The 21668-nt window shown below is 41.0% G+C and overlaps 1 protein-coding gene across 16 annotated transcripts in view; it reads left to right on the top strand.

Moving 5' to 3' along the window:
* Positions 1-21668, top strand: part of TENM3 (teneurin transmembrane protein 3) — a 1270502-nt gene that overhangs the window by 808377 nt on the left and 440457 nt on the right. For all 16 annotated transcript variants that reach the window (XM_019422144.2, XM_019422148.2, XM_019422152.2 and 13 more), the window contains one exon: positions 14312-14618. In XM_019422144.2, coding sequence (XP_019277689.1) covers positions 14387-14618 — 232 coding nt within the window. In that variant the 5' untranslated portion in view covers positions 14312-14386. The remainder of the gene's footprint in view (positions 1-14311; positions 14619-21668) is intronic.

Here is a 21668-nt window from a genome sequence, read left to right on the forward strand (position 1 = left end):
GCTCCCCAGGGGTCTATGAAGAAGGTGCCATTTGGCTGGTTTGGTGCTTTTCAGATTGAGATGAAAGCTATCTGCTGGGCAGGAGACAGAGGATATGTTTATTACAGTAATTTTGCCTGTGGGTTACAGAGGCATGAATAACTGTAGTTATCCTTTATTCTCCGAGTACTTGTGGGTACTTATCAGGTCTCCACCTAGTTGTTACTAAAATAAACCTCACATAGTTCTTTCAATCTGGAGACTCTTAATCAGTTTCATGGCCCCTCTTGAAAGTTTTTCCAGTGTTGGCCCCCTGCTTCCTGCTACCGAGACGTAAATATTTGGATAATGTTATAGATGAAGTCATTTGAAAATTATCAGTGTGGGAACTATTTTTTTTTTTTTTCTCATTTGATGGCCTAGTGTTTTCGAAGAAGCTCACAAAAATTCAAAACCTAAATCCCATTCAGACATTTGGCAAAATACCATTTTCACCCCAGCTACAGTATCACCCCTTGCTCTCAACTTTATAGAACTGGGCTTTTATGCATTTTCTCCACCCCAGCTTCCTCTGAAAAGCCTAATGATCCTGGACGCTATTCTTGGACACTGGACATGGTTTTGAATTTAATTATGATAACTGGCTCTTATCAAGCAGACATTGTATTATATGCCAATCATGGTGCTAAATGCTTCTAAGACTTTATCTCATGTAATCCTCATAATACTTCTGTAAGAAAGACAGTGTCATATGCGTTGTAGAGAATAAAATACAGGAAACCGGATCTCAGCGACGTTGAGTAACCTGTCCAAGGTCATAGGACACATACACTGTGAATTGTGGAGCTAGACTGTAACATAGATCTGTCAAATCCAAAACCTGTCCTGTATTTCCACCTAGTTGTGGCTGTATAGATTTCTTCTTAGTTGGAACACCCAGTGTGAGAATTTGTTGGTCCAGAATCATATTCCTCTCTCTCTCTGAGGTCCGTTGTCTTCTGTGCAGACTTAGGTTGGCAGGCGGGCTTTCTCCCATGGTGACAGAAATGTAGACGAGAGCCACGTACACATCCCCACAGAAGTAACTCCACATTTGCCGGTCTGAGTAGGTGCATTCCGGAGAGTTTTATTACATGTCCCGGAGCTAACCTTATTGGCCTGCGTCAGGCCACATGTTCATTCCTGAGCCAGTCACTGAGATGCCTGGAAGGCAGTTCCCCTAACCCCAGGACTGGGGTCTGCTCCATCTCAACCTCTGGAAACCATCACCGGAGGCAAGCGCTTATTCCGAGAAATACGAGGCATACAAAAAAATTCATGTGACCACACTGGCTGTAATTTAGGAGAGCCTCCTCCTCTGGTAACTAAACCACATGGGCTGGGAGACCAGCCAAGGTGACTGTGTCCTCCTATGAAAACATAGCCTCACAGTAAGGTATCATGTGTTTCTTCCTTAACCGTCTTTCCTTGAAGACAAGCTAGAAAATGTTTCCAGTGTATTTTGTCCTTTTAAGTTGGTCTTGAATGTTTCACCTCTCTCTGCTCAGGTGAATTTAACGTGGCTTTTCCTTTTGCTGCCCCAGTCCTGTGATCTCTGCAAATTTAATTATCATGGTCTTTTCAACATGGCAGCCTTCGTTGACTTTCTTAATCCTGGATCTGTTGACATCCTGACATCGGTTGTCAAACTCTTTGCTATCATTTCTCTCTCTCTCTCTCTCTCTCTCTCCCTCCCCCTCTTTTGTTTTCAACCTATTGAAAAACTTGTTTTTGTGATAGCTTAAAGCCCCTTTTTGTTCTAAGGTTTGGAAGTATAGTCTAGTGCTTAAGAGTCTGGATTTGGAATTACACCGAAAGATGTTCAGATTCCGCTCAGCCACTTCCAGACTCTGTGACCTTGGACAAGTCTGTTAACCTCTCTGGGCCTTAGTTCTCTCATGTGAAAATGGGGTGTATAATTCTTACCTAGCAGGGTTGCTGTGAAGATTGAGTGAGGTCATATATGTAAAGCACCTGGCATATTTTAAGCACTCAATAACTAATCAAGATTGAAATTAATAATTAATCAAGGAGCTTTTATGTCCACTCTTCAAGAGAGGAAAATGCTCTGCACTTAGGGAAATCGTATTAGCTCTTCATTTAAGAAGCTTGTCCAGTTTTACATGGCAGTCCCAACTGTCACCCAGTCAGTAGCCCCCGTTTTTGAGTCCCGCTGATGATGTGGCAAGCGGTATCGTTGTTTTGAAGCCATCTAAAGTCTTGCTTATGTTTTTCTCAGTATGACGAAGAGCTTGGATTTGGAGTTGATGTTGCACAGGTCTTACAGTCTGGCATCCTTTCAAAGAAGTAAATGGAAGAGCCGGCTATGAAAATCTGAGTCCCACCCTCACCACTCACTGGCTGTCTGACGTGGAATTTTTTATTAATTTCTCATATTCCCTCATCAGTAAAACCGGTAAATCACACACCCTTGACAGGCTGTCATTAGAAGCAGAAATACAGTGCGTAAAATACCTAGCCTAGAAAAGTGTTCAGTAAATGGAGGTTGTTGCTGTCATTGTGTATTTGGCCGTGACCGGCATGTCCGCCGAGGTGAGCGTGTTCATTTGAAGGTGGAACGACAGTCTAGTCTGTGACCCGGTTCAATCAGAACAATACATGGGGTGATAGCAAAGTTACCTCTTTTTTTTTTTTTTTTTTTTTTTTTTTTACCTAGTGTATATTTGAGGCCATTTGGATAACCCAGTATCACCCACATGACACCTAACTGTTTCCTTGATTTTTCTTTTGAACAAGATAAGATCGCTGGCAAAGTTTCAAAGGCCTGGCTCATGCAGAAGCACAGAGGAATACAGTGGTGGCCTCTCTATTCAGGGTTCTGGTTAAAACATCGTAAAAATACTTAAATAGACATGATGGATATCCAGGCGGACAGGCAAATTGAGAGATGTTATTTACACTTCACCCTAAAAGTCTGCAAGGTGAGAGAGCTGCATTCAGCGCAGCCGTATTTGGACCCTAGTGCCTTTTCCCATCTGTTCAAAATATGGAGATTCGGGCCTTTTCGCCGCCATTCCCGGTGCAGGTGTTATCATAAACTACGTGACTGTATTAATACATATTACTGGTATATTACAATTGTCCATAATTGTTCTCAGGGAAAACAGAATCACTTTTAATGTCAAACCGTACAAGTGAATTGCTTTAGTTGTGTTTAAATCATAGAATAATATTCTTACTTTACCTTATGGAGTAAATGAGCCCTCATTATCCATATTTTTTTTCCTTTTTTGATCATTTCCAGTTTCTGTTTCCTTCTCTATATAAATAATTTTGAAAGAATTTTTAATGATTTGATGAGGTTTAAGCCACTTTTCTTATAGCCTAAGGCAGTGTTCTATATATTTTCCAATTAGAAATTTCCCAGTATTCATACTTATTCAGTAGCTATTTTAGTATATTACTCCTATTTGCTTCATTATCTAAGTTCGCATATTTGCTATCTATGATAAAGCATGGAGAATAATTTTGACTTTTAAAACAGCAGCCTTCCAAGACACGTGGGTGACTCAGTTGGTTAAGCATCCAACTTTGGCTCAGGTCATGATATCACGGTAGGTGAGTTTGAGTCCCGCATCGGGCTCTGTGATGACAGTTCAGAGCCTGGAGCCTGCTTCAGATTCTGTGTCTCCCTCTCTCTCTCTGCCTCTCCCCCACTCACCCTCTGTCTCTGTCTCTCTCTCTCTCTCTCTCTCTCTCTCTCTCTCTCTCTCAAAAATAAAATAAACATTAAAAGTAAAGATTTAGGGGCATCTGGGTGGCTCAGTTGGTTAAGCATCCAACTTCAACTCAGGTCACGATCTCACGGTTCGTGAGTTTGAGCCCTGCATCAGGCTCTGTGCTGACAGCTCAGAGGCTTGAGCCTGCTTCAGATTCTGTGTTTCCCTCTCTCTCTTCCCTTCCCCTGCTCGTGCTCTCTTTTTCTCTCTCTAAAATGAATAAAAAATTTTTAAAAATTTTTAAAAATTTAAAACAACCTTCCTATTTATTATTGTTAAAATAGACATAACTATCTTCAGTCAAATGAAAATGTTCACAGCGTTAAGTAGAAATGGGTTGTGAGATCATCTATATTAAAATACATGTGATACATACATATATTCATACACGTACATGTACACACACACATGGGAAAAAAAATCCAAAAATCTGGACTCACCAAAGATCAAGAGAGTAGTAATTTTAATGTTTTCCTTCTGGAGGGGGGTGGGCACTCATCTGTACTTTCTAGTTTCCACAAAGAGCAAATATTACTGCTTCCCACATGGTTTAAATTAAAGAAAAGCATGAATTGGTATTGCTCATTAATTAGTGTTTAGGGATGGCCCTCCCCATGTGTCTCAGAGGTGTCCCTCTCCACCATCTGCTCAAGCCAGCAACCTGCCAGTCATTCTCAGCTCCGCCCTTTTCCTCACTCTTGTTTCAGTCCATCCCAAGTCTTGCTGATGCCACGTCGATCTCTCCTATCCATCCACCTCTAAATCTTCACTGCCTTTTCAGTTTCCATAGTCCACGCTAGCATTCTCTGGCCTGGACTTCCGTAAAAATCTACCAACAGGTTTTCCTGCTTCCACTCCATATCTCCCTCTTCCCTGTTCTCATTCTTCCGGTGGGGGGATCACATCAAACTGTAAATCTGATTGGTCACATCAGTGCCCCATTTCACTCTCCAGTGGTCACCATGTTTGGCGCACTCTGGGTGAGACCCATTAGCTTATGTAATGAAGCTCTGCACCTGGCCAGCAAGTTTCCTCTGGACTCATGTCTCCTTACTCACTTTGCCCCAACCCGTGGACACTTGTCCATCCAGGTGTTCTCTGCCTGCAGGCATTTGTTTGAGCAGGTTGTTCTCTCAGCCCACCTGGTATGTCCTCAAGTCCTTTCCTGTGACACACATGCTTGTGGCCAGGCTAAACCCTATTCATCCTGTGGATCTCAACCTAAATGTCATTTAAGAGAGCTCTTCTTTGGGCTCTCCATTTCCATTAGACCCCATTTTCTATTCTCTGTCTTTACAACTTGTAATTTTTTGCAGTTTTTGTTACACTTTTAATTGTATATTTATTTTTGTGATTATTTAACCATCCTCTCCCTTTTCAGATTGAAAGAGGGTAAAGACTGTGTCTTGTTCATCTCTATGTTTTCAGTGCCTCTCACCATGCCTGACATGTATGATGAGTGAATCAAAAAATTACAAAACACTATTCCTGGTGCACCATTTTATGCTAATGCATGAAAATCACCCCATTCTTTTGAATTGCTGGTGAATGTTCCTCCAACTGATCTTGCCTTGCTTTTTCATACAAGCTAACAATCTTTGTCTTTTAACTGGTGTATGTAGATCTTTATTTTTGTACTTAATGTGATTGCTGATATGCTTAGGTTTCTCTTTTTCCACTTACTGTTAACCTGTTTGTGTCTTTATGGTTAAGTGTGTTACTTGGTAGCAGCATATACTTTTTTTTTAAACCAATCTGAAAATCTCTGCCTTGTGTGGGATATCTAGACCATTTACATTTAATGTGATTATTGGCCTAATTAGACTTAAGTCTACCAACTTGCTGTTTGTATTTGTTTTGCCCCATGTAATCTTTGATCCTCTTCTCCTACTTTCATTGGATTAGTCAAATAGTTTTGATGCTTCCAGTTTTTACGATTCTGTTATTTCTTTTATTGGGATACTCTGGTTTCTCTTCAGATCATATAAATCTTTCGCCTTTTACTATTATTTCTTTTGTTGGACTATTAGATACAATTCTCAGTTTTGTTGTTATAGTGGTTGCTTTAGGGTTGAAAGTGTACCTCTTACACTGTGTCTCCTGAGGTGATGCCGCTTCACATATAGTATGAAAACCTTACAATAGTATACTATCTCCCCTCTGTTCCTTTATGCTGCTGTTGCAGTATACTTTATTTACACATGTTATAAAATTCACAATATACTGTTACGGTTTTTATGCAACCAGCCATCTTTTAAAGAGATTTAAATAATAAGAAAACTATCATACATTTATCCATATAGCTGCCACTTCCAAGTGCTAGTGATTCCTTTGTGGAGATCCATATTTCTATTTGATGTTCTTTTCCTTCCACTTAGGTTCCTTTGCATTTCCTATAATGAGAGCCTCTAGGTGGTCAACTTTTACACATCAGAAGATGTAGTTATTTTGCCTTAATTTGTGAGAGATATTTTCATTGGTTATGGAATACTAGAATGACAGTTTTTTTTTTTTCCTCTCAGCGTTTTAAAGATCTTACTCTACTGTCTTCTTGCTTACATTACTTCCAACATGGAACTCCATATGGAATGTGCCTTTTTCCTGGATCTGCTTTTAAGACTTGCTCTTAAGTTAATTTTTTTTTTAAGTTTATGTGTTTATTCTGAGAGTGAGAAAGAGATCACTAGCAGGAGAAGGGCAGAGACAGAATCCCAAACAGGCTCCACACTGGCAGTGCAGAGCCCAAAGCAGGATGTGAACCCATGGACCGTGAGATCATAACCTGAGCTGAACCAAGAGTCAGACGCTTCCCAAACTGAGCCACCCAGGCACCCCAGGACTTTCTCTTATCACTGTTTTCTTTTTTAAAATAATTTAAATTACAACCAAATGCCTGGGCATAATTTATTTATATTTCTTGTGCTTGGTGTTTGCTGAGCTTCTGGAAATCTGTGGATTTATAGCGTTTATCAAATTTGAGGATTTTTCAGTTATTATTTCTTCAAATTTTTTTTTCTGTTCACTTCTCCCTGTCTTCCCCTTTAGGGACTCCATCAAATCTATATTGGCCACTTGAAGTAATCCTACATCTCACTAATGACATATTTATTTATTTATTCTCTTTCTCTGTGCTTCATTTTGTATATCTTCTATTACTATATCTTTAAGTCTTTTTACCTTCTCTTTGGCAGTGTCGAAACACTGCCTATCCAGTGTATTTTCCATCTCAGACATGGTGGTTTCCTCTCTAGAAGTTCGATTTGGGTCTCCTTTTTATATCCTCCCTGTCTCCTTTTAATATTTTGAACGTGTTTAACTCAGTTATAATAACTGTTTTCGTGTCCTTTTCTATTAGTTCCAACACCTGTGTCAGCTCTGAGTCAGTTCCAATTGATCGATTTTTTTCCCCCTCGTTATTTTCCTGCTTCCTGGCATGCCAGAGATCTTTGATCGTAGGCCAGACATCGTGAATTTCACCTTGTTGAGTGTTCGACATTTTTGCACTCCTATAGCGTTCTTCAGCTTTGGTGTGGAATAGTTAAGCTACTTGAAAACAGTTTGCTCTCCCTGGTCTTGCTTTGAAGACTTTTCAGAGGAGACGAGGACCATGTTTAGTTTAGTGCTAAATTATTCCCCACAACCGAGGTGAGACCTTCCTAAGTAAATTGCCTAATAAATTACGAGATTTTTCCCATCTGATTAGTGGGAATATACGCTACTCTTGTCCTTGTGTAAGCTCTGGGTACCGTTTGTAATTTGGTAATCCTTTGTAATTTGTAATCCTTTAGAAGGGCAGTTTTGCACCCACAAGACATTTGGTAACGTCTGAAGATACCTTTTATTGTCACGAATGTGAATGCGACTGGTATCTAGTGGATAGAGGCTGAGTGCGGCTCAATATCCTACTGTCGGATTTTCTCCACAAGAAGGAACTTTTCCATGTAAAAGGTTAATAATGTTGAGGTTGAGAAGCTCTGTTACAGTCCTTCCAAACTGCTCTTTCTCTGGCCTGCAGTAGTCTCATCTACACGTGCTGACCAGCACTCTGCTGAACTCTCCAGAAGCACCCTTTGCCATCCTCCAGAGTTCTTTCTCCAGGCAGCTCTGCCATCTACCAGATTCTCAGCTCTGCCTGTTCAGGTTAGGAAGTCTGCGGTGCTCTTCCTGGGTTCTTCCTCCTGTCCTGTAGCCTAGAAACTCTTGAGGTAGTGAGCAAGGGTAATCAAGGACTCCACGTGTTTGTTTCCCATTTCTCAAGGTTCGCTCTGTGTCAATGTCTTGAAAACTCTGTTTCATGTATTTTGTCAGTTTTACTGTTGTTGTTATTTTAGGCAAGAGGGTAAATCCAGGTCCTGTTCCTCTATCTTGGCCAGAAGCAGAAGCTGGCTTCTTATTTATTATCGTTATCAAATGTCATGTTTAAAGAAAGAAGCTTGCCTTGGCTTAACCTGCTCAACCACTCATTATTCACTATACTTTTTCTGTGTCTGTATCTTCTCAACAAGCATCACTGTTGTCTTTCCCCGTATTTCTTCCCACAGCTTTGTTTGTGTTTTAACTTTGCGCCTCAGACATGACATCTATAGTCACTTACATTCTTCTGTTTAAAACTGCAAGCTCAAATTTTAGTTATGCTTGAATTTAGCATCACAAAAAAAATCATTTCATGTGATTTTATTTTTGCACTTAATTATTTTAATTCTTTGATTTGTAAATTTGCCTCCAGAAACAAGATTTCCTCTAAAATGAACAATAGCGATTGATTTCCTCTTGTGTTCAATTGGCATTAATCTAGCTCTTCAATAAAGGAAACACTTAGAAATTCTTACAGTGTGCAAAGTTGTATTTACTGTTTAATTATCATAATTGGTAATAAATCATAAATTCTACCTTATTAGGGAAAACGTGAATTGTGAATAATAAAAGGTAAAATTTTCCTAGTGTTATGTACAAATAGCTTAATTTAGATCTTTAATCAAAAATATGCTTGAGTAAATTAGTGTTTTTCTGAAGTCTGCTTATTCTTGTGGGTGAGCTTTTTCAAACTATTATAAAGACAGTTTGAGGAAGACATTCTGTGCAGAAGATATTCAAAGCGATGTTCAGGAATTTGTAATTCTTACAGAAAATAAGGAACAGTGGGAGCGTGGGTGGAGTTTGACCAACAGGCTACCTAATCCTTTGTGTTTGAATATCTGTTTTTATTACAATTTGAATATCTGTTTTTATTACAATTGCTGGATAGACACATAAGCTCCTAGAATTTTAGAAGTACAGATGATTTTAGGGATGTTTGTTACAAGCCTGATAAATTGTAATCGTTGACTGAAAGGTTTTAAAGATATACTGAGTCCAATTAAAATCAGATTGCTTCCTAAAGGTACAGTTAAAAAATGTTTCTTTGGAATTAGGAACATGTTATGAAACAATGTAAGAATGTTGTTAAGTTCTCTGGCCAAGTTTCAAGCAGGTTTGACTACTATCCGAAATAGACAATATGATCACCCCAAATCTGGTGTCCTGCCCGTTCATTTAGTCGATCAAATATTTGCAGGAAAAAATTGAGAAAACAATTAGTTGAGAAAAATTAATAACCAAATAATAGAAATTTCTTTAAGACCAGCTGTGTCTTCCAGAGAGGTGCTATGATTCGTAACGGAGTTGTTTTTCAGGGAAATGAACCCAATCAATTTGATGATGTTGTATACTTGCTGTAGCAAATTCAGTCAGAACTTTTTGGACAACTTTATTTCTAATCGTTTCCCTTGTTGTTCAAAGGCCTTGCCCACTGTTACAGCCATGATCCTGTTCATCAAATGCTTTATGCTGAATATGCACATAGTGACCCTCTTCCTGTGTAGGACTATGCAATCACCATCAAAGTGCTTCAACAATTTAGCACTGCTTAAACAGCTGCATTTTTTAACCTTCAAATCTGGAGCTGAGTGCAGAAGATAATGCACAACACTGCCTTTTGAAGTCATATTGAACTCATTGACTTCCATCAGAAGCGTATCAGTGGTTGCAAACATTACAGTGTAGATTGCATCCTTGAAGAGTTTGAACTATGCACAAAAATGGAAAGACAAATGCAAAAGCCTTTTTATTGTTTGCAATCTCTAGGATCAAACGTCTTTGTCTTTGATAGTATATTTGAATACGGTATCTTGATTTATCATGGCACTTCAGAATTGCTTCACAAATAAAGAAAAGTCAGATATTTGGTGCTAGAGGTGTTCTATAAAGCTCAAGAATACCTAAAATTATCTTTTTATTAGGCGTCTATTAACATGTAATTGATTTATAAATATTGATAACCTTACCATGTGGACGCATCTTTACTATTGATGGTATATGTTTGTATTACAACGTTAAAGAACTTATTGATCATCTTATTTGCAAGATTGTGAACTTGTATCATGGGCTATATAATAAAGAGAAAACATTTCACATTCAAAGCTCCAAAGGGACAATGAAGGACAGGATGGGAATATGAATGATGTAAGTCAGACCTTGATCATTTTGCATATAAAGGGCCGGAGAGGAAATACTTTAAACTTTGCAGGCCATCAGGTCTCTGCATTAGTAACAAACTACACACACTCAGTGGCTTAGAACAAGAAGTTCTGGAGGCAACAAGTCTGAAAACTAAGGTACTGGCTGTGCCATGCTCTCTCTGAAGTTCTCGGGAAGAATCTGTTCCACGTGGCTCCCCCAGCTTCTGCCATTTGCTGGCAACCCTTAGCTTGTAGCTATGTCACTCGGCCTCTGCCTTTGTCCTCACGTGGCCCTCTCTCCTGTGTGTCTCCATGTCTCTGGATCCAAATCTCCCTGTCCCGTCTCTTAGGAAGTCACCAATCACTAGATTTAGGACGCATCCTAATCCAGCATAACCTCATCTTAACTTGGTTGCAACTCCAGAGACCATACTTCCAGATAAGGTCACAGTCACAGGCACTAGGTGTTAAGACCTCAATGTATCTTTCTGGGAGACACAGTTCACTTCACTAAAGTCTCTGTCGCAACCATTCAACTCTGTCTTTGCAGCAAGAACGCAGCCAAGGACAAGACATAAACAAATACATGTGCTGCGTTCCCATAAAATTTTATTTACAGAAACGGATGATAGGTCAGATTTGGCTGGTGTGCTAGAGTTTACCAATGCCTGGTCTAACTAACTGAAGCAAAAATGCAGCGGGGGGAGGGGGGTGGAATTTCCCCTTGCTTTAATCAGTCCATTTTTAAAGTGTAGAAATGCAAACATATGTGTGTATATGGCAACACTTACTTCAATTAATTTATTTTTATTTTTTAGTTTGGAGAGAGAGTGTGAGTGGGGGAGGGGGGCAGAGGGAGACAGAGAGAATCTTAAGCAGGCTTCACGCTCAGCATGGAGCCCGACACAGGGCTCGATCCCATGACCCTGGGATCATGATCTGAGCCTAAATCAAGAGTCGGACACTCAACTGACTGAGCCATCCAGGCTCCGTCACTTATTTTAAAATCGATGTCAACTCACGGCAAGAACTGAAACTTTCATAATAATTTCAAATCCCAAAGTTCTGTTACTAAAAATGCTTGAATTGTGGTATTTATCTGGTCAATTAGAAGTTTTTTGGTGGTCATTTAGTTAGGAGAGTTGATATGGCTTTTCCTCCAAAGAGATCTAGACCACTTTAGAAACAAGATTTTCCTCGAACTCAGACTTATATATTTGTTCTATTGGAAAGAATGTACCTGATTCCCCTCAGTAAAAGTATGTTCCATGAGGGCAATGACATCATTTTATTTAATGGCGTGTCCTCAGCGCATAAAAGAGAGCCTAAATACATAATAATAATTCAATAAATATTTACCTAAAGTAAATATTTGTTTTCCCTGGACTAAAATGAGTGAATTGGTACGTTGTTTTAACCATGTTATACAAAAATATGCCGTTATCACATCTTGAAATTATTTATTGTCTTAAACTCATAGAAGAGCTACAATAAGAGAAATCCAATTTCTATTAAGAGCTATTGGAAGAATTTGTGAAGAGAATAATGGGGTAATGAATCAGAAGGGATCAGTGAAAAACATTAGTTTTCTTTGTTTAATCAGATTCATGGAAAATCAGAAAAAAGGTAGAGAAGTCAAGATATATTTCAACAGCCAAGGGAAATATTAGCGACTTCTTTTAACAGCCCCACTTGATTCAATAGCAGGGAAATGCGGAAACCCGTGCGAAGTAACACTTCACAGGCAGTGTAGACGGGAGAAGATACAGTTTGGTCAAAGAGGTAGCGGGGGGGGGGGGCACCTGGGTGGCTCAGTCGGTTAAGTATCTGGCCGTTGATCTCTGTTCAGGTCGTGATCTCAGGGTGTGAGCACGCATCAGGCTCTGAGCTGAGAGCGCAGAACCTGCTTGGGATTCTGTCTCACTCCCTTTCTCTCTGCCCCTCCCCTGCTCTCTCTCTGTCTCTCTTGCTCTTTCCCAAAATAAAAAAAACGTTAAAAAAAAAAGAAAAAAAGCAGGGGCGCCTGGGTGGCTCAGTCGGTTAAGTGTCCGACTTTGGCTCGGGTCATGATCTCGCGGTTTGTGAGTTTGAGCCCCGCGTCGGGCTCTGTGCTGACAGCTCAGAGCCTGGAGCCTGCTTCGGATTCTGTGTCTCCCTCTCTCTCTGCCCCTCCCCCACTTGTGCTCTGTCTCTCTCTGTTTCTCAAAAATAAATAGATGTAAAAAAAATTTTTTAATAAAATAAACAAACAAACAAAAAAGAGGTAGCAGGAGGAACCCCCCGGAGTTTCCAAGCGTAGGTTCTGGAACTCTGTGACCAGGCCAGCTCAGAATTTCACCACTATTCTTAGCGCTGGATGGAAGGCAGAAATCAGAAAGTGAAAGGCAGAGGAGTCCTAATGTTGCTCAGACAAAAGAGACTTGTTGATAGCCTAGAGGTAAGCGGAGCCAACGTGGGAGAATCGGGAGTCAACCCCAAGACACCATGTTGAAAGCACATTAAAGAGAGATGTGATGCGTATAACGATAGCCAAGGATCAAGAGAGAGGGAAGGATTCCTTGGGAGAGGGATTCTCCCTGGGGAAAAAAAAAAAATCTAAATAGAAATCACAGTCCTAGGGATGTGGTACCGAAGAGAAGATCTGGGGCCACCAGAAATCATTTGTTTCAAGCTGATTCTGGAATCACTCCAATAAAAAGTGAGTTGAGGAAAGTTGGAGGGGAGTGGGAGCCACCACTGGAGGCCTTTGGGGACCTTCAGATGTAAGACAAAGATCAAGTGAGAAAGAGTAAAGACAAGGGAGGACCCTTTAAAATGCAGATTAGGGGCACCTGGCCGGCTCAGTCTGTGGAGGATGCCACTCCTGATCTTGGGGTCGTGAGTTTGAGCCCCACGTTGGGTATAGAGAACGCTTACATAAAAAAATACACTTTAAAATAAGTAAAAAAAATAAAATGCGCATTAGACCTGGGAAGCCATCCCTCCTCAGGCCCAGTCACTTTTACCCCTGTCAGTTCAGCCGAATCAGGAAAGAGACAGTAGCTCAGCAAAGAAACACAAATGACCTTGTTCCTTCTGATTTAACTCTTGCTACTGGCCCTTGCAAAAACCTACCACCTCAAGTTAGCCACTTGAATTGCCTTTAAATCAGGATAGCATGGATTAAACCCACGTTCTAGAGAGGAAAATACATTTTTAGGGGAAGAGTAAGGGACAAGGATCAGTTTTTTCCATAGTTGAAGCCGTTTAGGTCCTCGAAACGTGAAAATCGTGTCCGCCGAAGAAAACGTCTTTGCAGAAATTTAAAAAATGCTCAATGTATTTGACAAAATTTCACGTCCAAAAAGCTCCCAATTTGCTTCTGCTCTTAAAAAAAAAAAATCAAAGAAGTAAAAATAGTATACATTTTTGTTAGAAGAAGAAAGAGAATTTATTTGTGAATGGCAAAAATGCTGTGAGAGAAAATTGTCCCATTGTGGAAAATTTAACAGGCATATTGGGGCCAACCTTTAGCCCGCTTCTGTAGTGAAATTTGATCTTGGGCTTAATTTTTTTTTTATTATTAAAGTGAAAAATCAGTTCTAGTAGCTTGAACAAGCCTCCATAACACTCAGTAATAGAAAGTATGCCTCACTTCCTGGTACTACGGGACATTTTACAGTGATTTCACAAATTTTCATCGTTGTTGTTGTTGAAAGCAAGTTTTCTAGATAGGCAATAGTATTTCTTTCCACCATTCTCCACATTGAGAAGGATACAGGGTGGTCAGATTTTAATAGCTTTTTTTAATGTTTATTAATTTTTGAGACAGAGACAGAGTGCAGAGTGTGAGCAGGGGAGGGGCAGAGAGAGAGGGAGACACAGAATCCAAAGCAGGCTCCAGGCTCTGAGCTGTCAGCACAGAGCCCGATGCAGGTCTCGAACCCATGAACCATGAGATCCTGACCTGAACCTCAGTTGGACGCTTGATGGACTGAGCCACCCAGGTGCCCCATAGGGTGGTCAGTTTTTAGATGAATGTTATGCTGACGTTATGCAAACCTTTTATCTTTGCAGAGAGGCCAATGCAAGTTGACCCGTGAGTGTAATCTGTGCCGACCAGGACTGATGTGCACCCAGAAGGAATGAAGTATGGATGTGAAAGAACGTAGGCCTTACTGCTCGCTGACCAAGAGCAGACGAGAAAAAGAACGGCGTTATACAAATTCCTCAGCAGACAATGAGGAGTGTAGGGTCCCCACGCAGAAGTCGTACAGTTCCAGTGAAACCTTGAAAGCTTTTGATCATGATTCTTCACGGCTGCTTTACGGAAACAGAGTAAAGGATTTGGTTCACAGAGAAGCAGACGAATACAGCAGACAAGGTAGGTCACCGGTCTCACAAAACAAGGCACACTCAGAAGGCGCCCACTTGGAGGTGCCATGTTTTTCTCCTCTATGGGTGACATGATTATTTTCCAACTTGGATGTCTAGCCTCTGATTCAGATTTTTGAGAAACTAGATGGTCACGTAGTTTTCCAGCTTAAAGGTAGAAAGCCACCTACAGACACATTGACCCCAGATAAGGGTACCGATTCATGTAGAGAATCACTGTGCACATATAAAAAATTTTTTAATGTTTATTTATTTATTTATGTATTGAGAGACAGAGCGTAGGTGAGGGAGGGGCAGAGAGGGAGACACGGAATCCGAAGCAGGCTCCAGGCTCTGAAATGCCATGTCAGCACAGAGCCCGACACGGGGCTCGAACTCACGCACCGTGAGCTCATGACCTGAGCTGAAGTCGGACGCTGAACCGACTGAGCCCCCCAGGCGAGAATCACGGTGCACATTTTATATGTGGGGGGTGTGATTCTGCACACAGCCAGCGTTTGTGCGTAAACTTGAGATCCAGGTCTCGTGGGCTCCCTTGCCCTCTCCGGAAGGTGCTCACGGACGTTTTTGCAGTTAGAACTGACGTAAGGGAACGGGAGAGGTTGACAAGCAAAGACCTTTCACTCATTGAAAAGTAACAGTCCTAATTCTGAATTATCTCATGAGCCATGTAGCCCATGTGCTGATGTCTATCTGTTCATACAAGAGCCTGCTACTGAAGGGTTCAGGTTTCTCTCCGGCAGGCGATCTAGAACATTAAGGTTCTACCTTAAAACATCCCAGTTTCACGTAATATAACCCGTTATGGTTTGGCCACTCACGTGTATTTGTTGAACGTTTTTACGCTCTGTTTTCTGCCTGTACACTCTACCAGTGGAGTAATGACTTCTGTAACTTGCCTTCACAGTCTGAAACCTACCAATCTCCATGCTTTCAGACAATAGCTTATTTTAAATTGGGCATGCCTAGGTTTTTGTTTTCTAATACATTTTTTGGAGATGCAGGCACGATTACTACTAATAAAAATAAAATCCTCTCCCATTTGTATTGCAGAGTCAGTTTACACAGAACTTAGCATCCCTCAGCTATTTTAATCAGGAAATGAGGAAAAATAAATTAAACTGCAAATGTAAAGAATATATTCCTTCTTTCCCAGTCACCTTACAAACAGTGGGACCAACAGTATGATACTGAGCAAGCAACAAATTTCGGGAAAATAATGCAATAAATCATGCAGAAGTTTGGAAATTTTCCATGGTTCTCTTCTTCTCTCTCTTGTGGAAAGAACCATCCTAACTAGATTGAAAGAACATTCACTCACCTAAACCAGTTTGCCTCAAAGAAGACTCATTTGATTTGCTAAAGAGAGATTTTTTTTCCCCTGAAGGATATCTTACTAAAATTACAGGTATCATCGTTTATGAAATGGGATATAGTAGCTTGACATAGTAGTTTTTTTTTTTGAGATTCAGTTTTTTTAATGTTTATTTATTTTTGCGAGAGAGAGAGTGTGAGCAGGAGAGGGGCAGAGAGAGAGAGAGGGAGACAGAGACTCCAAAGCAGGCTTTGCACTGTCAGCAGAGAGCCTGATGCAGGGCTCGAACTCACAACTGTGAGATGACTGTGACCTGAGCCAAAGTCAGACACTTAACTGACTGAGCCAGTTTTTAAGGGAAGATATAAGACATAATATTTGAGATACATACCCTCGGTAAGCCAAGGGACTTCTAAGTCCATTGTACGATGTCTTATAATTCCAAACCCAAGTGTTTTTTTTTCTTTCGTATTGTCTACACAGCTGACATAGATTATCAGGGTACAGGTTCCACCAATTTAAAAAATAGTAGGTACTATGAAATGCATGCAGTCTGAACCCGGTGTGAAGCCTTGCCTTTTGTAACAAAAACAACTAGTTTAGTGCCCTATCGGAAAAAAAAAAAACAAACCACAAAACAAAACAAAACATTGTGGAATACCATTAAAAGAAAAAAAAAAACCTCAGCACATGTGGCGTGATGCGTGGGGGAGGCTCATCTCCACCCCAAGCAAGCATTTCGTTTAGGCAGCACGAAGGATGCTCAAACGGGTTAAAAATAGCGAGCTGAAATTTTCACCTCCTAGGCAGCGCTAATCCAATGCAGACTGTTGTTGATGACATGGCCATACCATCTGCGGAAACCCTGGAACCACGGTTCTTAGGGGACCCAACAGTACTATTACTCAGCTTGTCGCCAGCCAACCAGGCGCGGGGCAGGGGGGAGAAGAAGAGGGGCAGAGGGAAGAGAGAGTGAGCGAGGCAGCACGTGGAGGCGGCTTGTTGGGAGCGGCGGAATGAAGCGGGGAGCAGAGGTTTAAGGGCCGGAGAGAAAGGAAAAGCAGGAGTGCGGTGTGTGCTCGGGCCCGCTTTCCACCTGACGTGTTCGTCAATCGGGCCATATTGGAAACACGAATGGAATATACTGCTACGTATTGCTCATGTGCGCTGATCCCTTGGTACGCTCCAGTCATGGCACTAGCCAGGTTTTACGTGCACCCTCCCACTCCTTGGGTGACGTGGGTCCCAGTAGTGCCCTCCTTTGCCAAGTGGGGAGGCCTGACACCCCAGGGCTAGCGACAGCCGAGCGGGGGGCTTGAACCCGGGGCCGGTCTGCCCCTAGCGCTTGGCTTCCCACCTCTGTGCCGTGGCCAAAGCCGGAGAACGGGCAGTTCCGGGTCAGAATTCCCCTTTGCTTTATTGGTGCCAGTTGTGGCCCCTTTTGATGGTGTGGCTAGAGGGCAAGGAGGAGACTGGAGACATCTTTAGGAGATACAGCGATATGATTATTTGGGACCAGGTGGGATGAGCTTGAGGGAGAGGAGCTATTGCAAATACTTTCTCTCTCCTGTGGTTTGATACAGGGAATGTGTGTAGCCAGAGCAGTAAATGTAGGAGACAAGTGACGGAGGAAAGTTTGCTGTCGGATTCTCTTTTTCTCAAGCACGCATAATGAAAAATCCTCCTAGGCTTCCCTTTCCTTTGAACCTGACAAATGTCAATTTTTCCTCCCTGACTATTATGCTGTGGGATTAATTATTTAATTGACAAAACGTGCTTCCTGCCACAACTCCTGACATCATACACATAATAAAAATGAAAGATGAAAAAATGTTACCAGTAGCCAAAGATCTTTGAACCGATTCCAAAGAATCATGCTAATGTGGCTTGTCTGTGGGGTCCTAAAACAACTTGTCAATCCTCATTCTACTTTAAATGACACAGGCAAGGGCCCCTTCAGCCCAAGGAAGGGATACGTAGAGACCCCTGTGAATGCAATTATGTGAAGCATGCAAACGTAGAAATATGATGCTTTTATGTCTCTTGACCGATTTGGTGGCCTACTGTCCAACTTGATTTTTGTGGCTCTAGTGACTTTCATTAATTATGTATTCTATTTAGAGACTGCAAAGCCGGGGATGGTTGCGTTTTCACAATAATGTGTCATGTGACCAGATCCCACATAGATCTCTTTCTCTGTCTCTTTTCAAATCTCTTCCTATGGTTTATTAGGTGATGGGAATAGTTGTTGTTTCAGCAGCTGTGGAACCCTCCGTAGGTGCGATGGGGTTAGGGTGACAATGACCTGTTTTGCATTCTTGGATACCATTTTCTTTGATTCAGCTTTGAGGAGAATTTATCCTGTCAGGTCTGAGACACATTTCTCATGAAACAGCTGCATAAGATCATGCCACAGTTTTAGAGAAGTGATAAAGTAAGAGATCTTTTTTTTTTTCCTCTGCACTATGTGCATTCCTTGTAGCGTCCTCGACCGAACGAAAATATTTATCAACTCCAACAAGAAATGTTGGCCATGAGGGTGAATTTTGAAACGAGGCGACGTCTGGAAATAGGAACGCTTTTGTTCCGCAGAACCATATGTCTGCAAAGCACCTCTGGGACAGTCTTAACCCAAAATGTTTACCAGTCAGTCAGTTATTGGTATTGGGTGGTGAATTGCAGAATTTTAAAATGAAAAGATCACCATTCACTCCTCATTCACAGAATGGCGGTGGGGAGGGGAGTTATCTGTTTTTAAATTTGAACAACAGAGAGCATTATGTCTGTGTTTATACATTCCTGAAATCAAAATGGAACATACATCTGTAAAGTAGGAAAGGGAAGGAGGAAGGCGGGTTGACAAAGACAGGCGCTCATTGAACAGCTTGCTTCCGGTCCCCGAAACTCTCCTCTTTCCTTACCCCTGCTCCAGGGTTTGCCTTCTCTTCCTGCTTATCGCTGTCAGCAGTGCCCAGCCGTCCCCAGTTCGCCCAAATATGGCTTCTGCTTCTCCCCTCATGACATTGCTCATCTAAGACTAGTTCAAGGGTAGCAGACCCCACAGGCCCTGATTTTTGACGGCTGCACCTCCTTAGTGGGCCGCGTCCTGAGTTTATCTTCTGTACAAATATTCCAGATCCTCGGCCTCTCCCTTACCAAGGATAACTCTGTTTTGTGAAACAAAAGAACATTAGAGGAGCAGTCCAGGGTTTCCTGTGACCACGTGTCCAGGATTCCAGCGTTATGGTGGCTTGAATGAAGCCTCATCGACCCATCCCCCAGACAACTCCTTACTTGCTCTGAGCTGAACAGTGATCCAGGGTGCAAAGGAGATCTGAGATTCTACAGAGTCCCCGAAGGACAAAGCTGATGCAGGTAGTTTTTCCCTTTCGGTCGGATGAGCGCTCAGAATGGGGTGCAGCCCTGGGGTGAAGATCAGGAAGAAGGCTGTGACTTTGTGGCAGACAGAGACTGACCTGCCTCTCCATGGTCCTTCTGGGACTGAAAGTTGCCTTGCAAGAGCAGCTGGTTTCCTTGGCCCCTCAGGAGCTGAGGGAACCGACCAGATGCGTTTGCTCTGCTCTGATATTGCGGGAGTGCCAGCCAAGGAAAACAGGGAGGGGAGAGATTTGTCTCTAGAGTCTAGCAGGACTTACCACTAAAGCACCCCCGGAAAGCCACAACGTGCTTAGCGGCACCCAAATTGCAGGAAGTGGGATAGGCTGCAAGACAAACCAATCAGGAAGCTGCTGACGAACACGAGCAATGAAGATAGAGGAGGAAAACTTAAACCTAAATTAAAAAGCGTATGAGTGCTTATAGAAATCCAAGTACCAAAAAAGGCAGCAAAAGAAAACCGACAGTAACTAGCAAATGCTAGGCTGGGAAAGCTGCCATTCGCATATGAAAAAATATAATAGATTAGTTGAAGAAAAGAGGGTGTTCACTGATCAAATCCGGATTCATAGTTTTGAAGACCAAGGAGAAGAAACAACTCAAAACAAGAAACCAAGTTCCAGGTAAAATTAAAAAGAAAACACATGTGTATATGCACCCCCCACACACACACACACTCACCCCAACACACACCCCTAAGCTCATCCTAGAGTTTTTTTTTCACCTTAGAGAAAGAAGATATTTTATAAGCTTCTACAGAGAAAAAAAAACACAAGTTACTTTTCTTCTTGCTTACAAAAGAAGCAAAATGAATTTCTCACCTGCGACAATGAAAGGAGAAGACAGTACAATACCATCTACTGGGAGAGAAGAACTACAGCCCGGGGATCCTCTGTGCAAGGAAGACATCCTTCATCTCTCAGAGTAAATTCAAGATAGTTGGGGACATGCAAAGATTGTACGCGTGTCGTCTAAGAAAGCGTTCAAGAAACAATACCGATGAAATCAACTCTGCAGTATGTGTGTGGACAATTCCCAAATGACGATAACAGAACAACTGGAAATGTCTAGGAACACTACGTGGGAGACCTTGAAAAAAGGCTAGACTAAAAAGTGATCACTTGTCTCAGCAATACCCAGGAGTTGGAGGAAAGCGGTAAGGAAAATAAAAGAGTTCTGGAATCTCAGTCGAAAAGGGAGAGGGCGAAACAGGGAATAGGAGTTTTAGTAGAGAGAAATCATTGCTACTTTGCATTCAAATAATAATGAAAAACATGTATTTGACTATGAATGTCAGGAAAGGGAGGTAATCATTAGAGGAAGGGAAAAACACAGTAGACCTACCTAATTAGCAGGAGGGAAAGGGAATGAATAGCAATCTGATCAATGTAGCAGAAACTGCTCCAAGGAAAAAGGGGAAACAAGTAAAATCATGAATAACCATAAAACAAGATGAAAGAAGGCAAATCTACTATACTACATATTACATGAAATGTAAATGCGCTGAGTTTGACATAAACAGAACTATCCCATTGGTTTCTAAAAATTACTGGTATTTATAATAAACGGACTTAAAAAGGCAAAAGGAAGGTTGAGAATAAAGAGATCGATAAAGAAGTATCAGGTAAATACCCACCAAAACAAAAAGAAAGAAGGAATGGCAGTGTTAATAGTAGGAACAGCAGAATTTGCTATTAAAAACACTAAACAAGATAAAGAGGACCACAGAGTAAATGATAAAAGACAGAAGGATGAATTGCATACATTAAACAATACAGTAGCTAGTAGGAAAAAAATGGTTGTTAAAATACATTTATTTGGGGATATTTTTGGTTTACCTCCTTTGGAATCAGATCTAGAAGACAAAAATAAGGAAGCAATTATATAATATTAATATAAATTTTCAGTTAAACATATATATATATATATATATATATATATATATATATATATATATATACACAGACATTTATAACCATCAGAAGGGATACAATTTTTCATAATTCTACATAATAGTTACAGAAACCAATTTTTATTGTGCATTTAGCCACAAAAATCAGAAAAGTAGAGACGTTAGAGATCAAAACATTTGATCATACAACTCAGTAAAATTTGAGATAAATAACAAAAAGATAAACAAACGAAACCTTTTTTCTCTCATGGATTATGATAACCCTAGATTATGATAGGAAGCAACAGAAAGCAATGAAAAGAAAGTTCTGCTTTAAAAATTTGTGGGAGACAGAGAAAGCCATAATCATAGGAAAAATATATTGTTAATGAGATTTAAAGAATAAAGACTAACAAAGAGGAATTTGCTATAGATCC

The sequence above is a fragment of the Panthera pardus genome, unplaced genomic scaffold, assembly GCF_024362965.1.
Source record: "Panthera pardus isolate Hobbes unplaced genomic scaffold, ASM2436296v1 HiC_scaffold_13, whole genome shotgun sequence".
In the NCBI taxonomy this organism is placed as follows: domain Eukaryota; kingdom Metazoa; phylum Chordata; class Mammalia; order Carnivora; family Felidae; genus Panthera; species Panthera pardus.